At 41.7% G+C, this 26400-nt stretch overlaps 1 protein-coding gene across 8 annotated transcripts in view; it reads right to left on the reverse strand.

The window, feature by feature from the left end:
- The window catches only part of SCMH1 (Scm polycomb group protein homolog 1), a 193037-nt gene that overhangs the window by 19360 nt on the left and 147277 nt on the right, over window positions 1-26400 (reverse strand). For all 8 annotated transcript variants that reach the window (XM_032651177.1, XM_032651191.1, XM_032651217.1 and 5 more), the window contains 4 exons: window positions 24408-24640; window positions 20454-20580; window positions 5167-5367; window positions 2808-2999 (listed from right to left, as the gene is read on the reverse strand). In XM_032651177.1, coding sequence (XP_032507068.1) covers window positions 2808-2999; window positions 5167-5367; window positions 20454-20580; window positions 24408-24640 — 753 coding nt within the window. The remainder of the gene's footprint in view (window positions 1-2807; window positions 3000-5166; window positions 5368-20453; window positions 20581-24407; window positions 24641-26400) is intronic.

Raw genomic sequence — 26400 nt, forward strand, 5'->3', positions numbered from 1 at the left:
GCTAAGTGGCAAATCCAGGTGAAGAGCACACGGCTGCTCACTGTACAACTTCTCTCAAGTTTTGACATTTTTCAAAATAAAACACTGGAGGAAAAAACTAAGTCTCAGCTTAGGTAAGGAAGCCAAATGGCATGTACACTTGGTGACTATTTGCTATATTGGAAATGTGTAGTCAGTTACCCTACTCAGAAATGGGTAGGGTAGTGTGGAGACGGGGCTGTAGGGAAGAAAGAGGGGGCTGGTGAGCTCCTGGATAAGAGAGGTGGTATCTTCAGATGTGGAACTAGCAGAAGCGTGCAGCCAGGCAGAAGGGTGGGAGTAATAAACACCAGATCCAAGGGGCAAAGCAAAAGAAAGCCCTTATGCACATCAAGCTCTTTGGCAGAGGTCTGAGTAACTAATCGGAAAACTGTAGGAAATGAAAAATGATCAGAGGTGGAGCAAAGGGTCAGTAAGGCAGGGAGGGAGGGAGGTAGGCAGGCAGAAAAGATAAGCGAGGGAGCACAGAAGAGTTAGAAATCTCGGCAAAGGTCTAGTTTGTCTGGGCAGAGTTAAAACATCTCAGGGAAGCAAACAGAGACTAGGGTGAGAGCAGCCAAACTGCTGAGCACCCACTACGAGAAACAGAGGTTAGAGATCATAGGAGAGCACAGAGAGCTGGCTGAATCTGTATGAAAAAGAGGGAAGGGAAGGGGGGCAGCCAATGCAGAAGGTGATAACCCTGGTCTTTGTCTCTTCTTAGCTGGTGAGGCAAGAAGGAAGAGTGGCTAAAGCCTGCTTCCTCTTGTCTGGTAGTTGAATCAGAGAGATGCAAACTGGAACAGAATTCCCAGGAAAGGTGACACGCCCCAATCCCAAACTATCATCACGACTGCAGGCCCATGATGTACACCCCTACCAGCCTCTGCATGCTGCTACCAGTGCGTTTCTCTTGGTTGTTAGCGGTGTTATTGCATTTAAGAATTCTGGGGCTTCCCCGGTGGCGCAGTGGTTAAGAATCCGCCTGCCAACTCAGGGGACACAGGTTCGAGCCCTGGTCCGGGAAGATCCCACATGCCGCGGAGCAACTAAGCCCATGCGCCACAACTACTGAGCCTGCGCTGTAGAGCCCGCAAGCCCCAACTACTGAGCCCGCATGCCATAACTACTGAAGCCCACGTGCCTAGAGCCAGTGCTCCACAACAAGAGAAGCCACCGCAATGAGAAGCCCGCGCACCGCAACGAACAGTAGCTCCCGCTTACCACAACTAGAGAAAGCCTGTGCGCAGCAACGAAGACCCAACGCAGCCAAAAATAAAATAAATAAATAAATTACTTTAAAAAAAAAAAGAAGAAATGCTTAAAAAAAAAAAAGAATTCTGAGTTCCTATTTCTTTGAGAAATCTCTCTTTAGACTAGCAGCTACGCTCATGGACATGCTACCCTCTCTCGTGTATCCATTCTTCCAGAATCTCAGGTAGGGCTAATTTTAATTATTGAAGTGCAGCTCAGAGTTCCTGAATGCCAGCAACAGGGGATATGTAACAACCTGCCTTTGTGTGCACCGACTCCACCGCGCCCAGCCCAGACTCCCAGGGCAATATACTAACTACAGGTAAGAATGCCCTTTTCTGTTCTCAGAGAGTGTGACGCTGAAAGAAAGCAATCTAGAGTAGGTCAGATGAGAAGTTCCCTCTGAAGAAAAGGGTCAGTGAGAGGGTCACAGATATGTTTGCAAGGACCAGATGGTGGGGACCCCAGAAGGAGCGTCTGAAATTCAGGCATCTTTCTGCCCTGCCTGCAAGTCATACAAGCAATTCTCCTTTGGGTGCAGCAGTACAGATAGAGGCGATGGATGGCGGGTGACGGGTGAACAGTCACTTCCCCAGCACATTCTTCCACAAGCGGCACTTTTATCAGGAGTGATTCTGACAATGATGAAAAGACAACAGGGAAGACAGTGTGGGAACAAGACTTGTGCAGGTCAGAAGGGACCACCTCTTGGAGTTAGGCTCCCCCGTCACCAGGCAGCACAGCCCAAGTGCTGACAGCACTGCCTCTCTATTCCTTTGGCCAGGACAAGGTCCAGGGGACTCTTAAAGAGCCTTTCCTCCCTCTCCCATAATGACCTACCTTGCTACGTTTAAGGCCAAGCTTCCCTTCCCTCCCTGTTGTTCTGTGTCCTGTGCTCCAGATTAGAGATGCTGAGTTCCATTCACTCAAACCTCTCTCAGAAGTGCTTAGTCACTGATCCGGCCACGTGGCATCCGCTTTCCCGTTGTGGGTCTGGTATGTTAACTAAGAAAGTTATTTTCCAGCCTAGTTAGAAACAGCAGGAACTTGAATTGACTTGCTCGACTGGCGGCGCTGGAGGAGTTATGGCCATGTGCCAAAGGAAAGAGTGGATGGCCAATCACCGGGAGCAAATTTCTCAATCTGCAGCCTGAGACTAAACCTTCCCGCTGGCGAGGGAGTTCTGTGTTAGGCCTTTGCTGCCAGATTCACACGGGGAGATGTCCCACGACTTCACGGTGGCTCCACATGCAGATTCAGGAGAATCATGAACCACCATTTTTTTAGGGATAAAAATCCAGAGGAAAGAGGGTTAATCCTAAAGATACCAGACAAGGTCCTGAAGAGACAGTAAAGATGAGAGGAGACCAAAAAGTGCCAGCCAGACACGGCAAAGTTAAGGGACGGAAAACCAGATCTTGGGGTAGTAGGTGCCAGGCTAGCAGGTCTGAGGGCTGGCCCTGGGCCCTCGCTGCTGCTGCTACTGCTACTACCCTGCCCCCCTTTCTTAGCCCAGACCCCGTCCCAGCTCCTACCTGGTAGGTACCTGTCGTGGCTGTGGCTGTACTCTGTGGTGGTGAGTGACAAGTGAGTCTGTGTAAAGGGCTGGTTGCCAAACAGATTGTCACTGCGAAGGTTGTGGCAGAGTTTCTCCAGGAAGCGGAGGACGTAGGTGATGCTGTTGACGGCTGGGAGGTTGAGGGTGTGCTGCTCACGGTCAAACACGGCTGTGGAGTTAAGCGGACAGGGCTGAGCGCGTCAGTTCCTCAGCTCAGCAGCGCAGGCAGGGCAGGAGGAGTCCAGCCCACTGCTTGCCTCAGGCTTCCCTGGTTACACAGAGGCAATCGGTGCCCAGGTTTCCTCCCCTCCTTCCCCTCCCCTCCCTCCCTTGAGGGTTTGATTTTTGCCTCCAACTCCAGGGCTTGCAATGATGGGAGTGGCCAGGGCAGGTCTGTTGCACCTGGGACTCTGGAATGATTTTACTTAGCCTGTGAAACAACTGTGAACATAATTCTATCTGCTCCATCAGTTGGCTGGGCCTCCCCCAGGAAATCTGTTCGTTTGGGGTTCCATTTCCATAAGAATTGCCCAAGAACAGAGAAGCTGGGCGGAAGAGGAGAATACAGCTATTGCCAGCAGTGGCTGAGGCGTACAATCTGATCTGGATGAGGGCAACTAGAAGTTCGGCAACATTTGGAACTATTCCATGCCTGTTTTTCTTTTCAGGTCCCCACCTATTTCTATTCAAAATGTATCTGTATAATCCTTAACAAGCAAAAGGCCTCTACATCTGTCTCTGAGGGCAGGAAGGAAATGGGGAGATAGGTCATTCTCAGGAACCAATTTTGGGGCAGAGGAAGAACCCTAGAGAAGGTGTGGGTGAGAGCTGCTAAAGAAAAGTGGTAAAGAAAGCCGGGTTCCTGTAGACTGCTGCACAGAAGCAAAGGAGAGGCCAGGCAGAGGCCTCAGCCTCAGAAGGAAAGGGAGGCTTGATTTCCCATGCAGTTTTCAGCCTTTTATAGCAATTCCTTCCCTGCCTGCCCCCATCCTCCATGCAGCCAATTACTCCCTCGTCCGGGCTCCCACACCACCCTGCATGCATTTCTCACATATTATATAACACCTCCCACAGTTAGCTGTGAGCTAGTCTTTCTTTTCCATCAGGGCAGAGCCTGAACATGTCATCTTCTTTTCTTCCCTTCCCCTGGCCAGTGTCTGGCAATAACCTCTAACACAGAGTAAGGACTCAATGAATGTCTGCTAAAAGGTGGTATTTATGGGGTCTTCCACGTCAGCTGGGTTTCCTGAGGCTGGATACTGCAACTAGTTAGAGGGCAGGGGCAGGAGATTACGGAGTAGTGTACAGTTAAGACCGAAAGGCTGGGGCTTCCCTGGTGGCGCAGTGGTTAAGAATCCGCCTGCCAATTAAGAATCCGCCTGCCAATCTCACTCTCTCACGGGTGAGAGCCCTGGTCCGGGAAGATCCCACATGCCGCGGAGCAACTAAGCCCGTGCGCCACAACTACTGAGCCTGTGCTCTAGAGCCTGAGAGCCACAGCTACTGAAGCCCGCATGCCTAGAACCCGTGCTCCGCAACAAGAGAAGCCACCGCAGTGAGAAGCCCGTGCACCGCAAGGAAGAGTAGCCCCCGCTCGCCGCAACTAGAGAAAGCCCACATGCAGCAATGAAGACCCAACGCAGCCAAAAATAAATAAATAAAATAAATAAATTTATTAAAAAAAAATAAAGATTGAAAGGCTCTAGATCAAGTCTTCACAGGTTTGGTGGGTAAGAATGGGGTTTTGGACTTAGGAAAACTGAAACAGAGCAGGGCACAGCAGAAAAAGTGACTATTCTCAGTGAAAACAAACGAACCAAAAAACCATACTCGGTGCAACTGACTCAAACTCTCATAGCAGGAAAGAGAGGGACGATTCTTCCCACTCTGCCCTGAGATTCAATTCCCCTGTATCAGGGCTGGCTTAGGACTGGGAAGCTAAGGAGTCAAAAGAATGAGTGCAGAGTTCTGTGGGTCCCTGAAGCCAGCTAGGAGGCTATGGCAGTCTGGAGAAACTCTACTGTTTCCACAATACAGCCTCCTCTGGATTTTTTCTTGTGATCATCTTTAAAGCAACGCAGCCATATATTTTCTGTATGGGAGAGGCTAGGCAGGAAGACAGAGTCTGCGTGGGTATTCTACTTGGCAGCGATATGCAGAAGACCTGGAGGGGCTCTGGGAGTTGAAAATGAGGACTCTCTGAGAAATGGAATACTTTCATATTTCTCCAGAGCCTACAGGTGTGAAATAGAAACCAGGATGCCTTGCTAGAAATCAGCCAGTTGAAAAGGCCCGGCTCCTCTGACTAGGAGCCATACCAGCCCAGGGGCGCTTACCTGAGATAACTGCACCACCGTGACCCTGTTTGAGGAAGCCGAAGACGGTTTTCTGGTGATAAGCACAGTCGATGCAAGCCTGCACAGCCTGCTGCAACACCACGGAGGCTTGGGCTGGCCCAAAATGGTCAGGGAGCTGCTGGACCTTCTTCTTATCTAAGTGGGGGCCTGTGCTGCCATTCTTGTTCAAGTAAATACAAACTGCAGGAGACAAAGAATCAAAGCAGCTTATAGAGTATCCAGGGTAGAGAAGTCAGACAACAGTGCTCTCCTCGTCTTTCATACCCTGGCTCTGGTCTCTACAGGATTCCCAGCTGCTAAGCTGTGAAACACCGTGGGAGGGGGTAGAGGGTGGCTGTACCCAGCTGCTGCCAGCCCAAACTGCATGACCAAAGCTCTGGGAACGCAGCCTGCTGGGAGAACAGCCCAGACCAGCCAAGGCACAGAACTTGCACTTTGTCTTCTGTATGCTGAAAAGAAGATCTAAGCAATTTTCCAGATGTATGTACTTTCATTTTCGGTCCTTGGTTGCCTTACATATTCTTGGTACCTCTTACATGCTCTGTGTATGGAGCTGGGGTCTCTGGCAATATTAGTGCTTGTGTGTGTTTGGCTTTGGACTTAGAATGGTCAAACCACCAGTCACTTGCCTTGCCTTCCGTTCTGGGCCTTAGAGTCCCTTTGTTATCTTCTACATCAACACTCAGGCTCAAAGAAAGTAGTGAAAATAGAAGAAAACTAGAATAAAGAAAAACATGCAAAGGACCTCAGGGTCCCACCTATGTATTTCTCTGTTTCAGTACTTTCTCCTGTCAAGACAGCTGGGCACTCTCCTAACTGCAACCTCCCACCTGCCACTGCGCTAGGGCAGAGGCAGGGCGAGCACGGAAGAAAGAGGCAGTCCTACCCAGACATGCTTCTTGGTCTCCAGAGAGGACCCGCAGCTGCCTGGCCAGCTACGGCATTCCTTCTGCTGACCTGACTTCTAGGCTTCCACTTGAGTAGGGGGTACTCTGCTTCTTCACACTGTCCTGGCTCACTAACTGAAGGGCAGGAGGGCAAAAAGTCTCTTTTGTTATTAAAGGCAAAAAGGTAAGAGCAGTAGCTGTGTGGGCTGTGGACAGACTGCTGTCCTCTTTGGGCCTCAGGTTTGCCATCCACAAAATGGAGGGGCTGAGCCAGATGCTGCCTGAGGATTCTTCCACCGTCGTCATTCTAAATCTAAGGGGAAGCAAGATGGAGAGAAGAAAACAAAAAGAGAGAGGCAGGATGTGGAAGGTGACGGCTGAAAAAGAAAGAAAGGAAAAAAAAGAAAAGGGTAAACAAGATGCATTGAAATATATATTTAACTCTTTTTTCTCTTAAAACCCACTAAAATGAGCCAGATAACAAGAAAGGAGACAACTTAAAATTCTGGAAGCTGGAAAGCAGAGTGACAAAGTAGCAACTGACTCAGCAGACCCAAGAATGCTGACTCCTTAACCAAGAGTGGGGAATGATGAGAGCCAAGCTGCTCCATCTTTATAATTCACAAAAGGCCCAAGAATGGGCAGGGGCCCCTGCAGGTCAGTGTGAAGGTAGACTTAATAAAAGTCTATAAAGACTTAATAAAAAAGTCTATAAAGACAATAAAAGAATTGGCTGATTAAGAAATGGTTAGAATTTCCATGTCATAATATGACTCTTTCATTGAAAACAAAACAAATAAAAATGAGGAACTCAAAGAGAAAAGAGTAACGAAAATAAGTGAAAACATTATGTCTGTGAGAAGACACTTATTAAAATGTTCATAGCAGGTTAGTCATAATAGCCCCAAACTAGAAGCAATCCAAATGTCCATCAACAAGAGAATAGATATACAAATTGTGGTATATTTATTTACTGGAATACCACTTGGCATTAAAAAAGAATGAACTATTGACGAATGCTTCTCAAAACATTATTTTGAGTGAAAGAAACCAAATACAAAATAGTACACACAATCTGATTCCGTTTATACATGAATTTCAGGAACAGGAAAATCTAACCTATGGTGACAGAAATCAGAATAAAGGCGAGAGTGAAGGCTGACCGTAAGGAGGCATGAGGCAACGTCCAAGGTGGTGGAAATGACTCTTATCTTGACTGGCGCTGTGGCTACATGGCTGCTTACATTAATTAAAACTCATCAAATTGTATATTAAGATATGTACATTTCACTGTATGTAAATTTTACTTAATTAAAGCATGTAAAAAGGAAAAAATATAACCAGTTCAGTGATGATTTAAAAAAAAATTCTATATGGATTAAAAGGGTGAAATACAAAAGCCAAAGGATAAAACCTTCCAAAGACTGTGGTTCCCAGATTCTTTGACATTCCTTCCACTGATCTCTGTGATACTTGACCAATAACCTATGGTGGAAATGACACTGTGCCAAGTTTCTGGACCCAGGCCTTAAGAAACTGGCAGCTTCCACGTCTTCTTTCTTGGGACGTTCACCCTTGGAACCCAACTGGCATATGTGAGGAGGCAAAGCCACATGTGGCGAGGTCCATATGGAGAGAGACCAATAGCCAGAGCCAACCTGTCAGCTCTGTGGTGGAAGTGGATCCTCCAGTCGGGGTCAAGCCACCTCTGCTGACACTGCAGGGAAGAGAGACCAGCTGTCGCCACCCAGCACTGCCCACATTGTTGTTTTAAGCCATGAAGTTTCGTAGTGCCTTGTTATGTAGCAAAAGATTACTGGAACAGAATGTGGTATCAGATATAGGGTGTTACGGTAACAGAAGTCCAACACACATGACATTGGCTTTGGGACTTGGAAGCAGAAAGAAGCATAAAAGCCCACAAAAAGAATGTGAGTGAAGCTGAAAGGGCCTTGAATAGAAGCCTGTAAAACGTTGGGGTCTAAAGGATTCTGTACTAGTCTATTTTGCACTGTCTCTGGCGCTATTAGTCTGAGGTGGCAATGCTTCCACCAGAATGAAACTTGGGGGGTTTTCTATGAACACTATTGAAATTTACTTCATAAGCTAAAAGCCGCAGTCACAAATCTCTTGAAGATAAGACCTTCTCTACTTTGGGCTTCCTGTATAGCTGCTGTGAGACAATGCCCTTAAGATTCGTAAAAATCTTACTGTTTAAGGAAGAGTGTCTGTGAGACTTGCCCTTACAATTTTTAGAGGGCCTTTTGGTCTGAAAGAGACTATGAAGCATAGTCTTAAATCGTTCTGACATCTTAACGAAAGATTTTTATTGTCCCATTCTGGATTTGACCCTTTCTTAATTTAGAACTATTTGCCTTCTGGAGAGACTGGAAATGAGAAGCATTTCCAGACTGTGTGAGTCCTGGACTTTTTTATTCGCTATGTTTTTTTTTTGAAGCTCATCTCTCTCATCTTACATTTTTATCATAGGCAGTGAGAAGCCAGGTGGCACTTCATTACTTTGTCTGGAAATCTCCTTACATTTCACTGAGTTCATCAGGTACATTTCCTAGTTCCATGTTACTGCAGGTGACAGTGTTATCAGACTTTCCATCACTATCTAGCAGGTGTCTCCTGTCCGCCATCTTCCAATAAGATTTTCCTCACTTTCCTTTAAGCCCTCACTGACAGCCTTCTTAAGACCTTTTAGGCTTCTATTCTCAAGTTTCTAAGAGAATCATTCTGGCAGAAGCATTGCTAGCTCAGATTAAAAGGGGCAGAGATGGTACAAAATGGAAAGAATTCTTTGAACCCCCAACCTTTTACAATCAGGAGGAAGACTGAGAAGGCAATCTCAGATTTCCTATGGAAAAGGAAGGATGATTCAGAGGACAAAACCAAAGAGCCATGGAAACAACTCCCAGAAAGTAGTATTGGATCTAATTAAGAAATTGGCAACATATGCCCAGCTGGATTTCAGAATTTCTATAAACCAGTGACTGTTATGTGCCTCCAGGTTTTTTCCCCTTTGAATGAATGTATCTATAAGTTATCCTATGCCTACCCCATCACTGTATGCTGGGTATGTGGGGAGTAGACAACATGTTTCTTTAGGTCACAGGTCTTCGGTCTGAGAAGAACTACACTCAAGGAGCTGTATCTGAGAAACTGCACCTGAGAGGTCTCATTTGCACCTGGATCTGACTTAGATGATGAGATGCCAGATCTGGAGCCCAATGTTGTAAAGGGATGAGACCTTTAATGGGGAATCTTGCAAGGGGAAGAATAAATCTTCCAAGTGGTAAAAATATAAATAACTTATGTCCAGAAAGTGGACTGATGTGGTTTTAAAATATGGTCCATAATTCTTTGACCCTCCTCCCAGCAAGATGTGGGGTCTACTCCCCTTCTCTTGAATCTGGGCTCTGTGACCGCTTGTTCAATAGCATATGATATGGGAATGATGCTCTGCTGATTTGGGGGCTCAAGCCTTAAGAAAATGGTAGCCTCCACTTCCTGTTTCTTGAGACACTTGCTCTTGGAATCCAGTCACCCTGGGATGAGGAAGCCCAAGACACCTTTTGGAGGCATCCGTGCAGAGAAGAACCAACGGCCAGCACCAATTTTGTTAGCCGCATGAATGGATCATCTTGGAAGTGGGTCCAACAGCCCCAGCTGAACCACCTCAACTGATGCAATGTGGAAGAGAGATGAGCTGCCTCTGCTCTAATTGTAGTACAGTCGAATATCCTGGTATTACCTTTTCCAGGAATATAAAGGTTATATACTTTTTCTAATTTATGCTTATTGTCTTATTTTAAAAATCCTTCCCAATCTTAAGGTCATAAAGATATTTTTGTATATTGTCATGTTTTGGTTTTCTACTGCATCCATGATATCAGAATTAGAGGCTGAAGAAAAGATTCAGAGAAGGGTCCAGCGTGGAAGGAACTTGGAAGTAGCCACTTCATCCTGACAACAAGTAAAAAGCTGAACAACCTGCAAAATCAACTATCCTTTTTAGATCCATCAGAGAACTGAGGTCACAGGGCAAACTGCTGCTCCCCACCAAGAGACAGATGGGTGAACACAGAGACTCACAATTTACTAAAAAGAAACCGCCACAGGAACTCGTGCAGAGGTAGGAAAATCTAAACTATAGAATTCCTACTGGAAGCTCTGTGTGAACACGTCTAAGAGTTAAAAACTCCAGGGGGGATCCACTCATGGGGTGGGGGTGGTCCCACACTTTTGTGAGTTTTACCTCCAGAAGTTCGACCAGGTTCTCACAGTGAATATCGGAGAAAAATGCCCTCATGCTTCCAGCAGGGGGAGGGGGGAAAAGGAGCCATTTAAAAATATGCCAGAGCATTCTGTCCTTCTTAACAAGGCCTACCCTCAGGAGAAATTATTTTACCAGAACTTAATCTGCTGGGATTTGATCAGAACTTAATCTACCTGGGGGAAGGGAAATAACCAACTGCAGCCCCCTCCAGCCATCCTGCCCCATCTAAGGGGCATGAGGGGGATTAAGAAGCACTGGTAAAGTTCACAGTCCAAGAGCACTGTCTCACCGAAAGACTGAGACCTAATCATAGGACTATAGAATACTTCTCCTCCCCTCATACCTTACCATTATTACTAAAGGCCTATTTATAAGGTAAACTAAAAGGCAAAAAAATGAAGTTTGAAGAGACAGAGCAAGATCAGAACTAGACTCAGGCATGGCAGGGATGCTGGAATTATTATTATTTTTTAAAATTTTATTTATTTATTTATTTATGGCTACGTTGGGTCTTCGTTGCTGCGCACGGGCTTTCTCTAGTTGCGGCGTGTGGTCTTCTCATTGCGGTGGCTTCTCTTGTTGTGGAGCACAGGCTCTAGGCACGCGGGCTTTAGTAGTTGTGGCTCTCAGGCTCAGTAGTTGTGGCTCATGGGCTCTAGAGCGCAGGCTCAGTAATTGTGGCTCACAGGCTTAGTTGCTCCGCGGCATGTGGGATCTTCCCAGATCAGGGCTCAAACCCGTGTCCCCTGCATTGGTAGGCGGATTCTTAACCACTGCGCCACCAGGGAAGTCCCTGGAATTATTAGATTAAAAATTTAAAACAACTATGATTAATATGCTAAGTGTTCTAATAGACAAAGCAGACAGCATGCAAAAGAGATGGACAATGTATGCAGAAAGATGGAAATTCTAAGAAAATAAAAAATCAATGCTAGAGATCAAAAACACTGTAACAGAAATGAAGAATGCCTTTGATGGGCTAATTAGTAGACTGGACACAGCCAAGGGAAGAATCACTGAACTTGAGGACATCTCAATAGAAACTTCCAAAACTGAACAGCAAAGAAAAAAGAAGACTGAAAAAAAAAAGCCTCCACCCAGAATAGACTGGGTGTCCAAGAACTGTGGGACAACCACCAAAGGGGTAACATACACATAATGGGAATACCAGAAGGAGAAGAAAGAAAGGAATAGAAGAAATATTTGAAGCAATAATGACAGAGAATTTCCCCAAATTAATGTCAGACACCAAAGCACAGATTAGGAAGGTCAGAGAACACCAAACAGGATAAATGACACAAAAAAACTACATGTAGGCATATTACATTCAAAAATGCAGAAAATCAAAGCTAAAAAATCTTGAAAGATTTCAGAGGAAAAAACCATCTTACCTATAGAGGAGCAACAATAAAAAATTACATCCTTAGAAACTATGTGAGCAAGAAGAGAAGGGAGTGAAATATTTAATGTGTTGAGAGAAAATACCCACTCACTTAGAATTCTATCCCTTGAAAAATTAAAGTGAAGGAGAAACAAAAACTTTCTCAGGGACTTCCCTGGTGGCACAGTGATGCGCCTAGAGCCCATGCTCTGCGACAAGAGAAGCCACCGCAATGAGAAGCCCTCGCAACGCAACGAAGAGTAGTCCTTGCTCACCGCAACTACAGAAAGCCCGTGCGTGGCAACGAAGACCCAACACAGCCAAAAACAAATAAATAAATAAATTTATAAACAAAACAAAACAACTTTCTCAGACAAAGAAAAACTGATGGAGTTTGTTGCTTGTAGATCTGCCCTGCAAGAAATGTTAAAGGAATTCCTTAGAGAGAAGGAAAATAACATAGGTCAGAAACTTGGCTCTACACAAAAAAAAAGAGCATCAGAGACAGAATAGGTGAAGGCAAAATAAGAACTTATTATTTTTTTTTAAAGATTTTTTTTTTGACATGGACCATTTTTAAAGTTTTTATTGAATTTGTTACAATATTGCTTCTGTTTTATGTTTTGGTTTTTTGGCCACAAGGCATGTGGGATCTTAGACCCCCAACCAGGTATTGAACCTGCACCCTCTGCACTGGAAGGTGAAGTCTTAACCACTGGACTGCCAGGGAAGTCCCCTCATTCTTAACTGATCTAACAGATAACAGTTTGTTCAAAATAAAAATAGCAATGATGTATCTGTGTATGCTTGTGTATATATATATGTACATGCTTATACATACTTATGTCTAAGTAAAATGAATGACAGTAATCATACAAAGGATGGACAGGAGGAATTAGGATTCTTATTATATCTGTGAAGTGGTATAGTGTTATTTGAAAACAGACTTGGATTAGTTATAATGTTATTTGCAAACTCAAGGATAATCATTTAAAAAAGTAAAAAAAGAAATATAACTGATATGCTAAGAAAGGAGAAAAAGTGGAATCATATAAAATGCTCAGTTAAAACCACAAAAGGCAGAAAAAGAGTGGAAGACAAATATAGGAACAACTTACAAAGGCAAAAAAATAGAAAACTGTAACAATTATGGTAGATATTTATCCAACTATATCAATAATCATTTTAGATGTCAATGGTCTAAATAAACTAGTTAAAAGAAAGAGATTTTCAAACTGGATCAAAAAACAAGACCCAACTCTATGTTGTTTATAAGAAACCCACTTTAAATATAAAGACACATATAGATTAAAAGTAAAGGGATGGAGAAAGATATGCCATGCTAACACTAATCAAAGGAAAGCGGGAGTAGCTGTATTAATTTCAGACAGAGCAGATTTCAGAGCAAGGAAAGTTATCACAGATAAAGAGGGGCATTACATGATATAAAGGTCAAATATCTAAGAAGACATGTCAGTCCTTACTGTGTATGCACCTAACAACAGAGTATCAAAATACAGGAGGCAAAAATTGATAGAACTGCAAGGAGAAACAGGTGAATCCACTACTACAGGTGGACACTTCAACATCCCTCTATCAGAAATGGACAGATTCAGCAGGCAGTAAGGACACTGTTAAACTTAATAGCACCATCAATAAACTGGATATAATTGATATTAGAGGCTACTTCACCCAACAACAGAACACACATTCTTCTCAAGCTCACATGGAACATACACCAAGATGGACCACATTCTGGGCCATAAAATACACCTTAACAAATTTAAAAGAGCAGAAATCATGTAATATGTCTGTTCTTAGACCACAATGGAATAAAACCAGAAATCAGTAACAGAAAGATAAGTGAAAAATCCCTAAATACTTGGAGCTTAATCAACACATTTCTAAATAACACATGGGTCAAAGAAGAAATCTCAAGAGAAATTTAAAAATATTTTGAACTAAATGAAAATGAAACTATAACTTATCAAAATTTGTGGGATACAGCCAAAGCAGTGAATCGAGGGAAATTTATAGCACTGAATGCATACGCTATAAAAGAAGAAAGATCTAAAGTCAATAATCTAAGCTTCCACTTCAGGAAATTAGAAAAAGAAGAGCAAATAAAATCCAAAGTAAGCATAAGAAAAGAAATAATAAAAATTAGAGCACAAACCAATGAAATTGAAAACAGGAAGTCAACAGAGAAAAATCAAGGAAAGCTGCTTCCTTGAAAAGATCAATAAAATTGATCAGCCTTTAGACATGCTAATAAGAAAAAAGAGAGATGACACAAATTACTAATATCAGACATGAAAGAGATGGATCACTACATGGATCACTACAGGTCCATGGTCATTAAAAGGGTAATATAAAGAATACTATGAATAATTCTATGCTGACAAATTTGATAATCTAGATGAAATGGACCAATTTGGTGAAAGACACAATCTACCAAAACTCACACAAAAAGAAAAAGACAATCTGAATAGGCCTATATTTATTAAAGAACCTGAATCAGTTATTAATCACCTTCCAAAACAGAAAGCATCTGGCTCAGATGGATTCACTAGAATTCTACCAAACATTTAAAAATGCATTTTACCAATTCTCTCTAATCTCTTTCAGAAAACAGAAGCAGAGAAAATACTTCTTAACTCATTTTATGAGGCCAGCATTACCCTAATACCAAAACCAGACAATGACTTCACAAGAAAAGAAAATTAGAGACCAATATCTCTCATGAACATACACGCAAAAATCCTTAACAAAATACGAGCAAATTGAATTCAACAATATATAAGGGCTTCCCTGGTGGCGCAGTGGTTGAGAGTCCGCCTGCCGATGCAGGGGACGCGGGTTCGTGCCCCGGTCCGGGAAGATCCCACATGCTGCGGAGCGGCTAGGCCCGTGAGCCATGGCCGCTGAGCCTGCGCGTCTGGAGCCTGTGCTCCGCAACGGGAGAGGCCACAACAGTGAGAGGCCCGTGTACCGCAAAAAAAAAAAAAAAAAAAATATATATATAAAAAGAATTATACACTACAACCAAACGGAGTTTAACCCAGGTATGTAAAACTGATTCAACATTTGAAAATCAATGTAATCCATCACATCAACAAACTAAAGAAGAAATATCACATGATACCAATAGATGCAGAAAAAAACATCTGACAGAATCAAAGACCCATTCATGATGGAAACTCTCAGAAAACTAGGAGGAGAGGGAAACTTCCTCAACTTCATAAATAACATCAACAAAAACCCTACAGCTAACATCATACTTAATGGTGAGAAACTAGAAGCTTTCCCACTAAGATCAGGAACAAGGTAAGGATGTTCCCTCTTACCACGAGTTTTCCACATTGTACTAGAAGTCCTAACTAATGTAATAAGACAAGAAAAGGAAATGAAAGGTGTACAGTTTGGTAAGGAAGAAATAAAACCCCCTTTATCTGTAGAAGACGTGATTGTCTATGTAGAGAATGCAAAAGCACTGACAAAAGAAAATTCCTGGAACTAATAAGCAGTTGCAGCAAGACTGCAGAGTATAAGGTTAATACACAAAAGTCAATCACTTTCATATATAACAGCAATGAATAGGTGGAATTTGAAATTAAAAACAATACCATTTACCTTAGCACCTTCAAAAATAAAATACTTAGGTATAAATCTAACAAAATACGTACAAGATTTATATGAAGAAAACTACAAAACTCTGATAAACGAAATCAAGAAAGAACTAAATAAATGGAGAGATATCCCCATGTTCATGGATAAGAAAATACTGTCAAGATGTCCATTCCTCCCAACTTGATCTATAGATTCAAGGCAATCCCAATCAAAATCCCAGCAAGTTATTTTGTGGCTATCAACAAACTGATTCTAATGTTTATATGGAGAGGGAAAAACCCTGAAGAGCCAACACAATATTGAAGGGAAAGAACAAAGTTGGAGGACTGACACTACCCAACTTCAAGACAGTACGGTATTGGTAAAAGAATAGCCAAATCAATGGAACAGAATAGAGAGCCCAGAAATAGTCCCACACAAATACAGTCAACTGATCTTTGACAAAGGAGCAAAGGCAATACAATGGAGCAAAGACAGTCTTTTCAACAAACAGTACTGAAACAACTGGATAGCCACATGCAAAAAAGGGAACCTAGACATAGACTTTGCACCCCTCACAAAAATTAACTCAAAATAGATCACAGACCTAAATGTAAAATTCAAAACTATAAAACTCCTAGAAGATAATATAGAAGAAAACTAAGATGACCTTGGCTATGCCAGTGACTTCAGATATAACACCAAAGGCAGGATCCCTGAAAGAAATAATTGATAGGCTGGACTCATTAAAATTAAAACCTTCTCCTCTGTGAAAGCCAATGTCAAGAGAGTGAGAAGATAAGCTACAGATTGGGAGAAATTATTTGCAAAAGACAGATCTGATAAAGGACTGTTATCCAAATACACAAAGAACTCTTAAAACTCAGCAATAAGAAAACAAACAACCTGATTAAAATATGTGCCAAAGTTGTTAATAGACACCTCACCAAAGAAGATACACAACTGGAAAATAAGTATATGAAAAGATGCTCTACTCTACATGTCATTACAGATATGCAAATTAAAACAACAATGAAATACTACTATACACCTATTAGAATGGCCCAAATCCAGAACACTGACACCATCAAATGCTGGCGAGAATGTGGAGCAACAAATGTACGCTCATTCACTGCTGCTTGGAACGCAAAATGATACAGCCACTTTGAAGACAGTTTGACAATTTCTTACATAACCAAATATACTCTTACTATGTGATCCAGAAATCGCATTCCTTGGTATTTACCCAAAGGAAGTGAAAACTTATGTTTTCACTAAAACCTGCACATGAATGTTTATAGCAGCATAATTCATAGTTGCCAAAACTTGGAAACAACCAAGATGTCCTTCAGTAGGTGAACGGATAAATAAACTATTGGTATAGCCAGAAAATGGTATGTTGTTATTTAGCACTAAAAAAAAAAAAAAAAAAAAAAGAACTATCAAGCCATGAAAAGGCACAGAGGAAATTTAAATGTATATTGCTAAGTGAAAAGGCCAATCTGAAAAGACTACATACGGAATGATTTCAACTTTATGACATTCTGGAAAAGGCAAAATTATAAAGACAGTAAAAAGGTCAGTAGTTGCCAGAGATTAGTGGGGAGGAAAGAATGAACAGGCAGAGCAAAAAGGATTTTTAGGGCAGTTAAATTATTTTGTAGGATCCTATCATGGTGGATACATGTCATTATATATTTGTCAAAATCCATAGCAAGTATAACACCAAGAGAGAACTCTAAGGTAAACTACGGACCTTGGGTGATAATGATGTGTCAGTGCAGGTTCATCAACTGAAACAAACATACTGCTCTGGTGGGGGATGTTGGTAATGGAGAAGGCCATGCATGTGTGGGAGCAGGGGGTATACGGGAAAGCTCTGTACCTCCCGTACTTAAAAAAAACAGTCTAGTAAAAAGTTCAGAAAACAAAAAAGAGTTCTTCATAGCCGATGCAAACATCCAAGAGTGGGTAAGCAGAGTGCAAGGCTTTCCTAAATGTATGTGACCAAGTTCCTAAATGTATGTAAAATCCCTTTATGCAGAGCATTTTGCAAGACTGGTTTTCTACCAAATACCCTTTGGAAAATGCCACTAGAGTAATAAATAATGACACTTTTACAAGCAAAATGCCAGGAACAAGAAACTCAATACAAAGTTTAGAGGACAGAGTTGAGGAAAGCCTGAAGAAAGTTGAGCAAAAAGACAAAGAGAATAGGAATAAGAATAAAGAGGGTCAAGAATACAGAGGACGACTTCAGGAGGGTCAACATCTGAATAACATGTATGCCAGGAACAGTGAATAGAGAAAAAGTGGGAGAAAATCATTGATGAATTTAAGAAAGTTTCAAGAAGTCAAATAATGGAATAGGCACACTACGTGTCCACATGGTAGGTAAAAATACATCCTAGGTGAAATTTCAGAATAATGGGGATGAAGAGAAGCTTCAAAGGGAATAAACAGGTTTCACACAAAACGAAAGATATAAATTTAAGAAAGATTACATGGGAAAATAAAGATGTGGGAAGGAGCAAACTGGGGATAACACAAAAGAGAGGTGAAGAGGTTGTCAAGGAACTCAGAAGGCTCCAGAAGAGATTTCTTTTAGAGTTTGAAATGGATAGAATATAAAACGTGCTTGAACATAAAGAAAGATGTATATGGCAGTAAGAGAGTTTAAGGCTGAGTTAATAAGTATATAGCAAAATAAACACATAACAAAGAAATCAAGATTTACTCTAAAACAAAATTTTGTACAATAAAGGAAAAGTAATCATAGTACTCTACAGTTCAACTGAGAATAGCCTATAACAAGTAACAATGCAAATGAATGAATTTCAATCTAATCACAATTATAGTATCATAGTATTAAGATACACAAGCATGTGTGGGTGGGTAACGGGTAAGGAGATGAAGAGTTAAATCCTGGGTTGCCAAAAAAAAAAAAGAAAAGGAAGAGTTAAAGTGTGTTGTCAGTTGAAAATGCCTCAAGCTAAAAAAAAGAAAAAAAAAGCAATATAAACATTCCACTTACATATATGGAGATAAATAAAAGAATCAGCTAAATTAAAAGTGATTGCCTTTGGTGAGAAGTAAATGACAGGGGCATAGAGGGGACTGTTCGTCTTGTTTTTGTAATAATTCTTGTAGGCCTATTGTTCCTTTAAACTATTAGCATGTATATAACTCTGATCAAAATAACTCTTAAAAAGTGTCGTGCAGTTAAAAGAACCCCGAAAGGTTGGTAATAAAGGATATAGTGTAGCACACAGCTTTCAATCTATGATAGCTTTTAAAAAAAATTAATTTTTGGCTGCATTGGGTCTTTGTGGCTGCACGTGGGCTTTCTCTAGTTGCGGTGAGCAGGGGCTACTTTTCATTGCAGTGCATGGGCTTCTCATTGCAGTGGCTTTTCTTGCTGCGGAGCAATGGGCTCTAGGCGCGCAGGCTCAGTAGTTGTGGCGCACGGGATTAGTTGCTCCCCAGCACGTGGGATCTTCGCGGACCAGGGCTCGAACCCATGTCCCCTGCCTTTGCAGGCAGATTCTTAACCACTGCGCCACCAGGGAAGTCCCTATAATAGCTTTTATTGTTAACATTTGAAGGGTCTATAAAGGTAACTTGGACTAATCGTATCGTTGTATAGGTGTGGAAACTGAGGCTCAGAAAAGGAAGTGACATCAAGGTCACACAGAAAGAGCAAAGGTCCAACTGGGGTGGTGAAACAGTGATCAGTCAAGACTGCGATAGCCTGGCCAAGAACAGGAAACAGGGATACAAAGTCAAGTTGCCACTTTTCCTAGGCTATGAGATTCAGACCAAGGGAGGGATTGCCAGCTTCGAGACTGCCAGAAGAGATGGTCTACATCATTTAAACCGAAAAGTGAGGCATAGTCATGAAGCTCCCACTGCTATGAATCTTCTAGGTTTTGTTAAAAAGGCATCCAGGCACCTAAGTGATATTTAGAAGGATATGGAGTAAACCAAGCAGGTATGCAGGCACCTAGGGGGCGTGTCATGAGGCTGGAAAATGTAATCAGTATCTTCACCAAGGTGTTCATCTATCTTTACTTCCTCTTCCATGGAGCTTAGGGTCAAAGCTCCTAAGCTTTGTTCACTAATCTAATGACACTTTTGGATTAAGCAAACCCAGTAACTAGCTGGGGCTAGATGCATAAGATACATTTGAAGAAATCACATGATAGTACCCTGACTAGAGCTGGACATAAATGCCACTGCAGGCTCTGTTGTTTTCCAAAGGTTATTTGGGGAGGAAACTATAGCTGGCCTTCCCTTCAAGTGCTAACATTCTAGGATTTGGGTGGAGACAAATTCAACTCCTAAGAAAAAGACTACCCTAACTTCCATGGGGGTCATTCCAATTGCTTAGATTTCCCTAAGAAGATGGAGTAGCTGCAGAGTAACAAAAGTAAGGTTTCACATATGTATCTTAATTTAGACATAAAAAATGAGTATTGTTCTTTTTAGTTACCCCACAGGGAGGCTGTATATCTATGTTTATCTATTCTAAAGGGGTAGCTCTTTTAGAGTTACCTCCATATATAGTTTACGAAATGGGAACAGATACGCACAACCCAGGTGGTTACGCACCCACTTTAGTTACCAGATTTTGCTTCGAATCAAACGAGCACTGAAATACTTTCACAGCACCAAGATTTTCCACCATCAATGACATTAAAAAAAAAACAGAGCAGTGTCATACATATATGAGTGGTGGCAGAATTATTATTGTGCTGGAAGGGTTCTGGAAGGGATCACTAAAGAGGGAGCACCCCAAACTGGAAACGATGGGCATAATTACAAACTGGGCCAGGGAGCTCCTGGTGCTGGCCCCATGTCCACCCCACCCCCATGCCCCAGATCCCCAACGCTGAGTTCACAGAACATCTACCCAAATTTCTTTGATTGTTTTGACAGAATGGAGGTTTCTCTGAAGTTATTTCAAAGTTAAAAAAAAATTTTTTTTTAAGATTCTGTTGAGATTTATAAATGGATAGGGGGCTAATTATTGGTGCAGTAAAAGAGAAAGTATAGACACTGGGGCCTGGGGCTTGTTGCAGCTAATACTGTGATCTGCTCTTACCTGTGGGGGCCTGCATGGCTGAGCTGGGGATGGTGGCAGCATCTTGGGGTACAGTGCTGGTATCCGGTTCAGGGGTGCTGGTTGTTGGTGAGGTGGGTGGTGGGTTCAGCAAAGTCCGAGGTTTCCTCTGTCAAAATGGATGGGGAAAAGTTTCTACCCATGATAGGTAACTTGTCTTCTCATTCCTCTATTCTTAGTACTTAATTCACGCATGAAACTGAAATACATTTGTGGATGGGACTGTTTTAATCTTTTTTTTGTTTACAGTTGATATATAGTTGATTTACAATGTTGTGTTAGTTTCTGGTGTACAGCAAAGTGATTCAGTTATATATTTATATATGTGTATTCTTTTTCAGTTTCTTTTCCATTACAGGTTATTACAAGATATTGAATATAGTTCCCTGTGCTATACAGTAGGACCCTGTTGTTTACCTATTTTATATATAGTCGTGTGTATCTGGTAATCTCAAGCTCCTAATTGACCTCTCCCTGCACTTCCCCCTTTGGTAACCATAAGTTTGTTTTCTATGTCTGTGTGTCTGTTTCCTAAAAGTGTTACAACTAAGTTCATTTGTAACATTTTTTCAGATTCCACCTATAAGTGATATCATATGATATATATTTTTTTCCACACAGCGTCTTGCCCAAAGCTGCAAATACAGTAGATGTTTAATAAATATGTATAAGAGTCTGGGCTTCTGTATAGCCACAGCTTAATTCACTATCTTTTCTACTGTATTCAATATTATCATCTGAAGTCCAGGTTCTTTATTAGTTAGACAGAAAAAAGCAGAAAAAGGAAAAAAAAAAATGCTGTGGCTTAAGTCTACTTTGACATTAGTTTGTTTCCCTCTGTTGAAGAATGGAAACCTCCCTTCCCCTAACTCCACAAACTACTTTCCCCTGCCTACCCCTTCAGCTTATTACCTGTCATTTCTTATCTTAAACCTTATACTCCAGTAATCTCTAACTATAGTAGTTCTCTCAAAACCTGCAGTTTTACCTGGTCCTTGCCTTTACAATAATAAACCAATCCTTTTGCCTGGAATACCCTTTCTTTTTTTTTTTTTTTCCTTATAAATATCTGTTTATCCAGGAAGCTTTTCTGGATAAGCTTTACTGTCTCTTTTGTGCTATTTCTGTACTTTGTATTGTTGCATTTATCACAGTGTATTGTCAATATATATTTACATACTGGTGTCCCCTATTAGCCTGGCGCTCCTTGAGGGTCTGATTCTGTTTACCATTCCTACATGGTACTCGGCATATGATAAGTGTCAATAAACGTCTTTCAATGAAGCATACAGTATAGAATACCAATAATGGGGGAAGTAATAAAAATGATTTGAGAAGAATCTAGTATCTCCTCTATGCTGGTCCAGGCAATCTCTGAGGGAGAGAGATCTCAGAAGGCTTTTTCCAAGAAACAGTTTTCTAAAAGCCTTTCTGAATGCAAGGAAAACAACCATTTCTGAGATCCAGAAATCCCTTCCTACTGAATGTCACACGTAGGGTCCACTGTGGGAGCTGTATAAACCTGACTGACTTCTAGGATGGCTCTGCTTGTGAAAGCAGTCATGCAAACTCTTACAGAACATTCAACACACACACAGGATATGGATGTTTCCTCTCATTTTTTGATATTGCCACAAGTGAAAATCCAAATAAGCAATGAGTCAGGGAAGAAAGGAAATACCAGTTCAACTTCATTGAGTTGGTGGTAGGACTTCATGGGGTCCCTGAAGAAACAAACCTGGTGAGTTAGGTTCCCAAATATTGTAGAAAAAAGCAGAAAGATGTAAAGCTTTATTACCTTTTGAGATAGGTGCATTTACATGTATTATATCTATTCATATATTAACGCAACTCCATTTTACTGGTGAGAAAACTGGGGCTCACAGCTGTACTCAAAGCTTTCCCAAAGTCACACAGGTGGTAACAATTGGAGATGAGATATAAATCTAAGTTTGTCTGGCTTCAAAGCCTATGCTCTTGTCCCAAGACCACTTTGCTTCAAAAATGAACATGAGGGTTATATCATGGGTTAAGTAAAGGTATATACACTTACAGGAATAGGCAAAAGGACAGGAAAGGGAATTAGGGAGTCAAATGCCATGCCATGAAGTACAGTATTAGATGAGAATTACTGCTATCAGGAGGATTGGAAAGAAAGAGGACTTGGGCTACTATGTTAGGACTTCCTGAGAAAGCAGAGCTGAGGCAATCAGAGAATCATAGTTCTTAGGTTTTGAAGGATCTTAAAGGTTACTTAATCCAACTATCCATCTAACACTTCTACTTTCCACTCCTTGAAAACATCCCTCCCAGTAGTCATCTGGTACCTGATGAAATACCTCTAGTGATGGGAGATCACTACTTGCATTTTGAAATAGATTTAACTGTTCCTTTTATGTTGAGACAAAGCCTGTCTGCTTGAGTTTCTGCTCATTGGTTCTGGTTCTGTCTTTGGAACCTCAGAGACAAGTTTTCTCTGTTTTTAATCTATCAAGGTGCCTTCACATCGTCAAAAGCATGACTTCCCTGGCCTTGGAATCTTTAGAGCCTTCAGCCTCTCCTCCACAACATGAGAATGAGAAGACCATAATGGACACAAAAATGAACCCCTGGGTTTGGGGTTAGTGGTAATAGATCAGGAGCATTATGTGTTACATAGAAGGATTAGGATGTGACATCAAGAATTCAAAACCAATAAATAAGAGATAATCTCAATTGGAACATCATCACTAAAATCCATCCATCCATCCATCCATGCATGCATGCATCCATCCATCTTGCATATACTGAACATTTCCCAAGAGACTGGGATATAGGGCACTGCAGAAGAAAAAGAGAAAAAAAAGACTAGATTCCTGACCTTGAAGAGCTTATATTCGAGAACGACTGAGGTCAGCTGGAGCTAATAAAAAAAACAAACCCACCCAACCAACCAAACCTAGGGAGGAACTTATGAAATTAGAAAGGAATGCCTAGGGAGAACTGGGTATCATTTCTAAACTGGAACTCAGGTAGTCTAGTTTGGGAGGGAGTTGCAGAGAGATTCCTTGATAGTTAAGAAGTGAGTGGAGAAAGAAGGTGATGCCAAAGGAAGCCCTAGAGAAGCAGCTGAGTAGGTTTCATATCAATGGTTTCCCTAGGGAAGATACACATGGAGAACTGGTCATGACTAAAAGGTGATACTTTCAGTAACAGTGCTCAGTGAAGCTCGACCCAGCAGTCTTTTCCTACACCAGAGGTAAGTGTTAACCTCCCTCAGGAAATGTGAGAGAGTGAATATGTGGTAGGGCAGCAGTGACCTTAGAACTAGAAGATCTGGAGACCCATCTCTGTAGCCTTTGCCATTTATTAGCTATGTGACCATAGGGAAGTCATTTCACATCTTTAAGTCTCAACTTATTTGACTATTTAATAACATTAACACTACTCATCTCCAAGGGTTTTGTGAAGATCATGTGATATATAGTGGTGTCAGGTACAGAGCCTGATACTTAGTAAATATTCAATAATTTTCTTTTTTTCTTCTTCTTTTCTTTTTTCTTTTTTTTTTTTAAAGAAGGTACAGGGACAGAAAAATAAATACATTTACAGAGTCACTTTTCTCTTTCTGTTCACATACCTGGGCATCCACTCTGGGTAGGTTAAAAACAATTAGGAGCAGGGCCTTCCATCTATGGAAGATATTAGACCAGAATTCCCATGAATGTAACTTTCAAAGTAAAAATTTATTTCTTATCCATACTATCTTATCTGTAACATTACCAACTCCCAGGTAAGTAGCTAAAGTAGGGATGACAATATAGGAGATTCTTCTTAAAAGCATACACAAGGTGGAGAATAGGGCCAGACACATCCCTTTTTAAGATGGATGGATATGGATGAGTTACCCCTTTAAAACCATTTATTCCGTGCTGGCAAACCCACATTTTTACCTACCTTACTGCCAGGTTTGGGACCCCTCTTCTTTGGGAATTTCAAAGGTTCAGCTGACTTGGATGGGGTAGAGATGGGATGGGGAATTAGGGGCTTGGGTGTCCGGCCCCGCTTCTTTCCTGGTTTACGCCCCCTCTGCCCTGGTTGAGGCTCCAAGGCAGTTTTGGTGTTGCTGTGGATGCTGGGCTTCTCAGTGTTCGCCTCGGATGCAGGATAGGGATTCTTTGGAATCACAACTGCAAGAAAAAGACTCATTCTAACACCCCCTCTTCCCACTTGCATTCCCATCCCAGCCAGAGGGAAAAAAAGACTTGCTACTTCTGCTTGGATAGTTTTATCCCAGGAAGCTAGTTTCTTGGCATCTGACCTAAATGTTAGAAAATCTCAGAGGAGAACTGAAGTTTGATTGGCCAGAATTGGGAGTTTTAATTATTTCTGGCAGATGCAGAATAAATTAAACTGTTCTCCCCAAGGAATCTAGTTAAAGCATATAAACACAGGCTCAGAGATGGAATGGATCTTACCTACAATCTTCTCCTGCTAAGAATGAAGATCTGAGGCCCACAAGAGGAAATGATGCCTTCCCTAGGTTATACAGTGAGTTGGGATAGGACTTATGTTTTGAAACTGGGCCCTGACAACCGAATCAGGGATTTTCTATATCAATCTACTTAAAGTTTTAGTGTGATTATTGCAGTGAGGAGTAGTGAAACACATGGAAATATATACATCTGATAGCATATTTCCTTACCTTAAAAATCTCTGCTCCATATTACCTTTAAGGTAAAGTCCAAATTCTTTATCCTGATATCCAAAGACTTTTGTGACTCTGCCCCTGCCTTGCTCTCCAGTTATGTCTGATGTCATTTCCTATCACCCACCCCCATGTTCTAGCTCCTCTGTTTTCTGAACACCAATTCGTTCATATATGTTGAGTTCTCTATTCTTCCTGGTCAGACATACATCAGTACTCAGTTTTCAACACTCAGCTCCAGGGCCACCTCCTTACTGAGGCCTTGTCTGACTATGTCCCAACTCCATCAGTATTCCACTTACTCCAAAACATTCTGTAGACACCTATGTTAGAGTACTTTCGGCTTTACTCCAATCATTCTTCTTCTCCTTAATTGAGAATTTTTCATGGTAAGGGGTATCTAATTCATTCCACAAAGTTATTAAGCACTTACTACAGGCTATGCACTAATCGAAGCACTGGGGGAGAACAGTGAACACAACAGACATAGTTTCCACTCTCACGGAGCTTACCTCCTGGTCGGAGGAGACAGAAAATAGGCAAGTAAGTATACAGTATAATGTTAGGTAAGTGCTATGATTAAAACTAAAGCAAGGTAAGGAGACAGAGGGGTGAGGAAAGTCCTCTTTGAGGAGGTGACATTTGCACAGAGCTCCTAACTGAAATAAAGGCAAAGCCTTATGAAGATGTGAGGAACATCCAAGTAGAGGGTATATAACAAGTGCAAAGATTCTGAGATGGAAACATGTTAATGTGTTTGAGAAATGGAAAGGAGGTCAGTATAGCTGGAATTGAGTGAGCGAAGGGGAGAGTGGTGGGAGATAAGGTTAGAAAGGGACTGGTAATAAGATTGTGTGGGATTTTGTAGACCATGAAAACGAATCCAAACTTATTGTAAGTCTAAAGGGAAGCCACTGGAGGGTTCTGAGCAGGGTGTGACTGGGTGTACTTAAAAGGAGCACTCTGGCTGCTCTGCGAGGGGACAAGTTAATAAACTCTTTACAGTGGGTAGGTAGAAGATGGTATTTCTTGTGCTTCCAGGTAGGATGTTATAGATCATGACAGTGTAACACTGCTGATGCAACAACTAGAAAAAGTCAGATAAATTATCTTTAAAAGACATTGCATTGTTGTAAAAATCATGAGGATTAGATGAACTGGAATTTCAGACCTGGGTGGAGAGGGTTCCTGAAGGAGCTGACACTGTTTACTTTCCTGAGGACATCTGCCAAATTTGGGCAT

This window comes from Phocoena sinus, chromosome 1, assembly GCF_008692025.1.
Source record: "Phocoena sinus isolate mPhoSin1 chromosome 1, mPhoSin1.pri, whole genome shotgun sequence".
NCBI lineage: Eukaryota > Metazoa > Chordata > Mammalia > Artiodactyla > Phocoenidae > Phocoena > Phocoena sinus.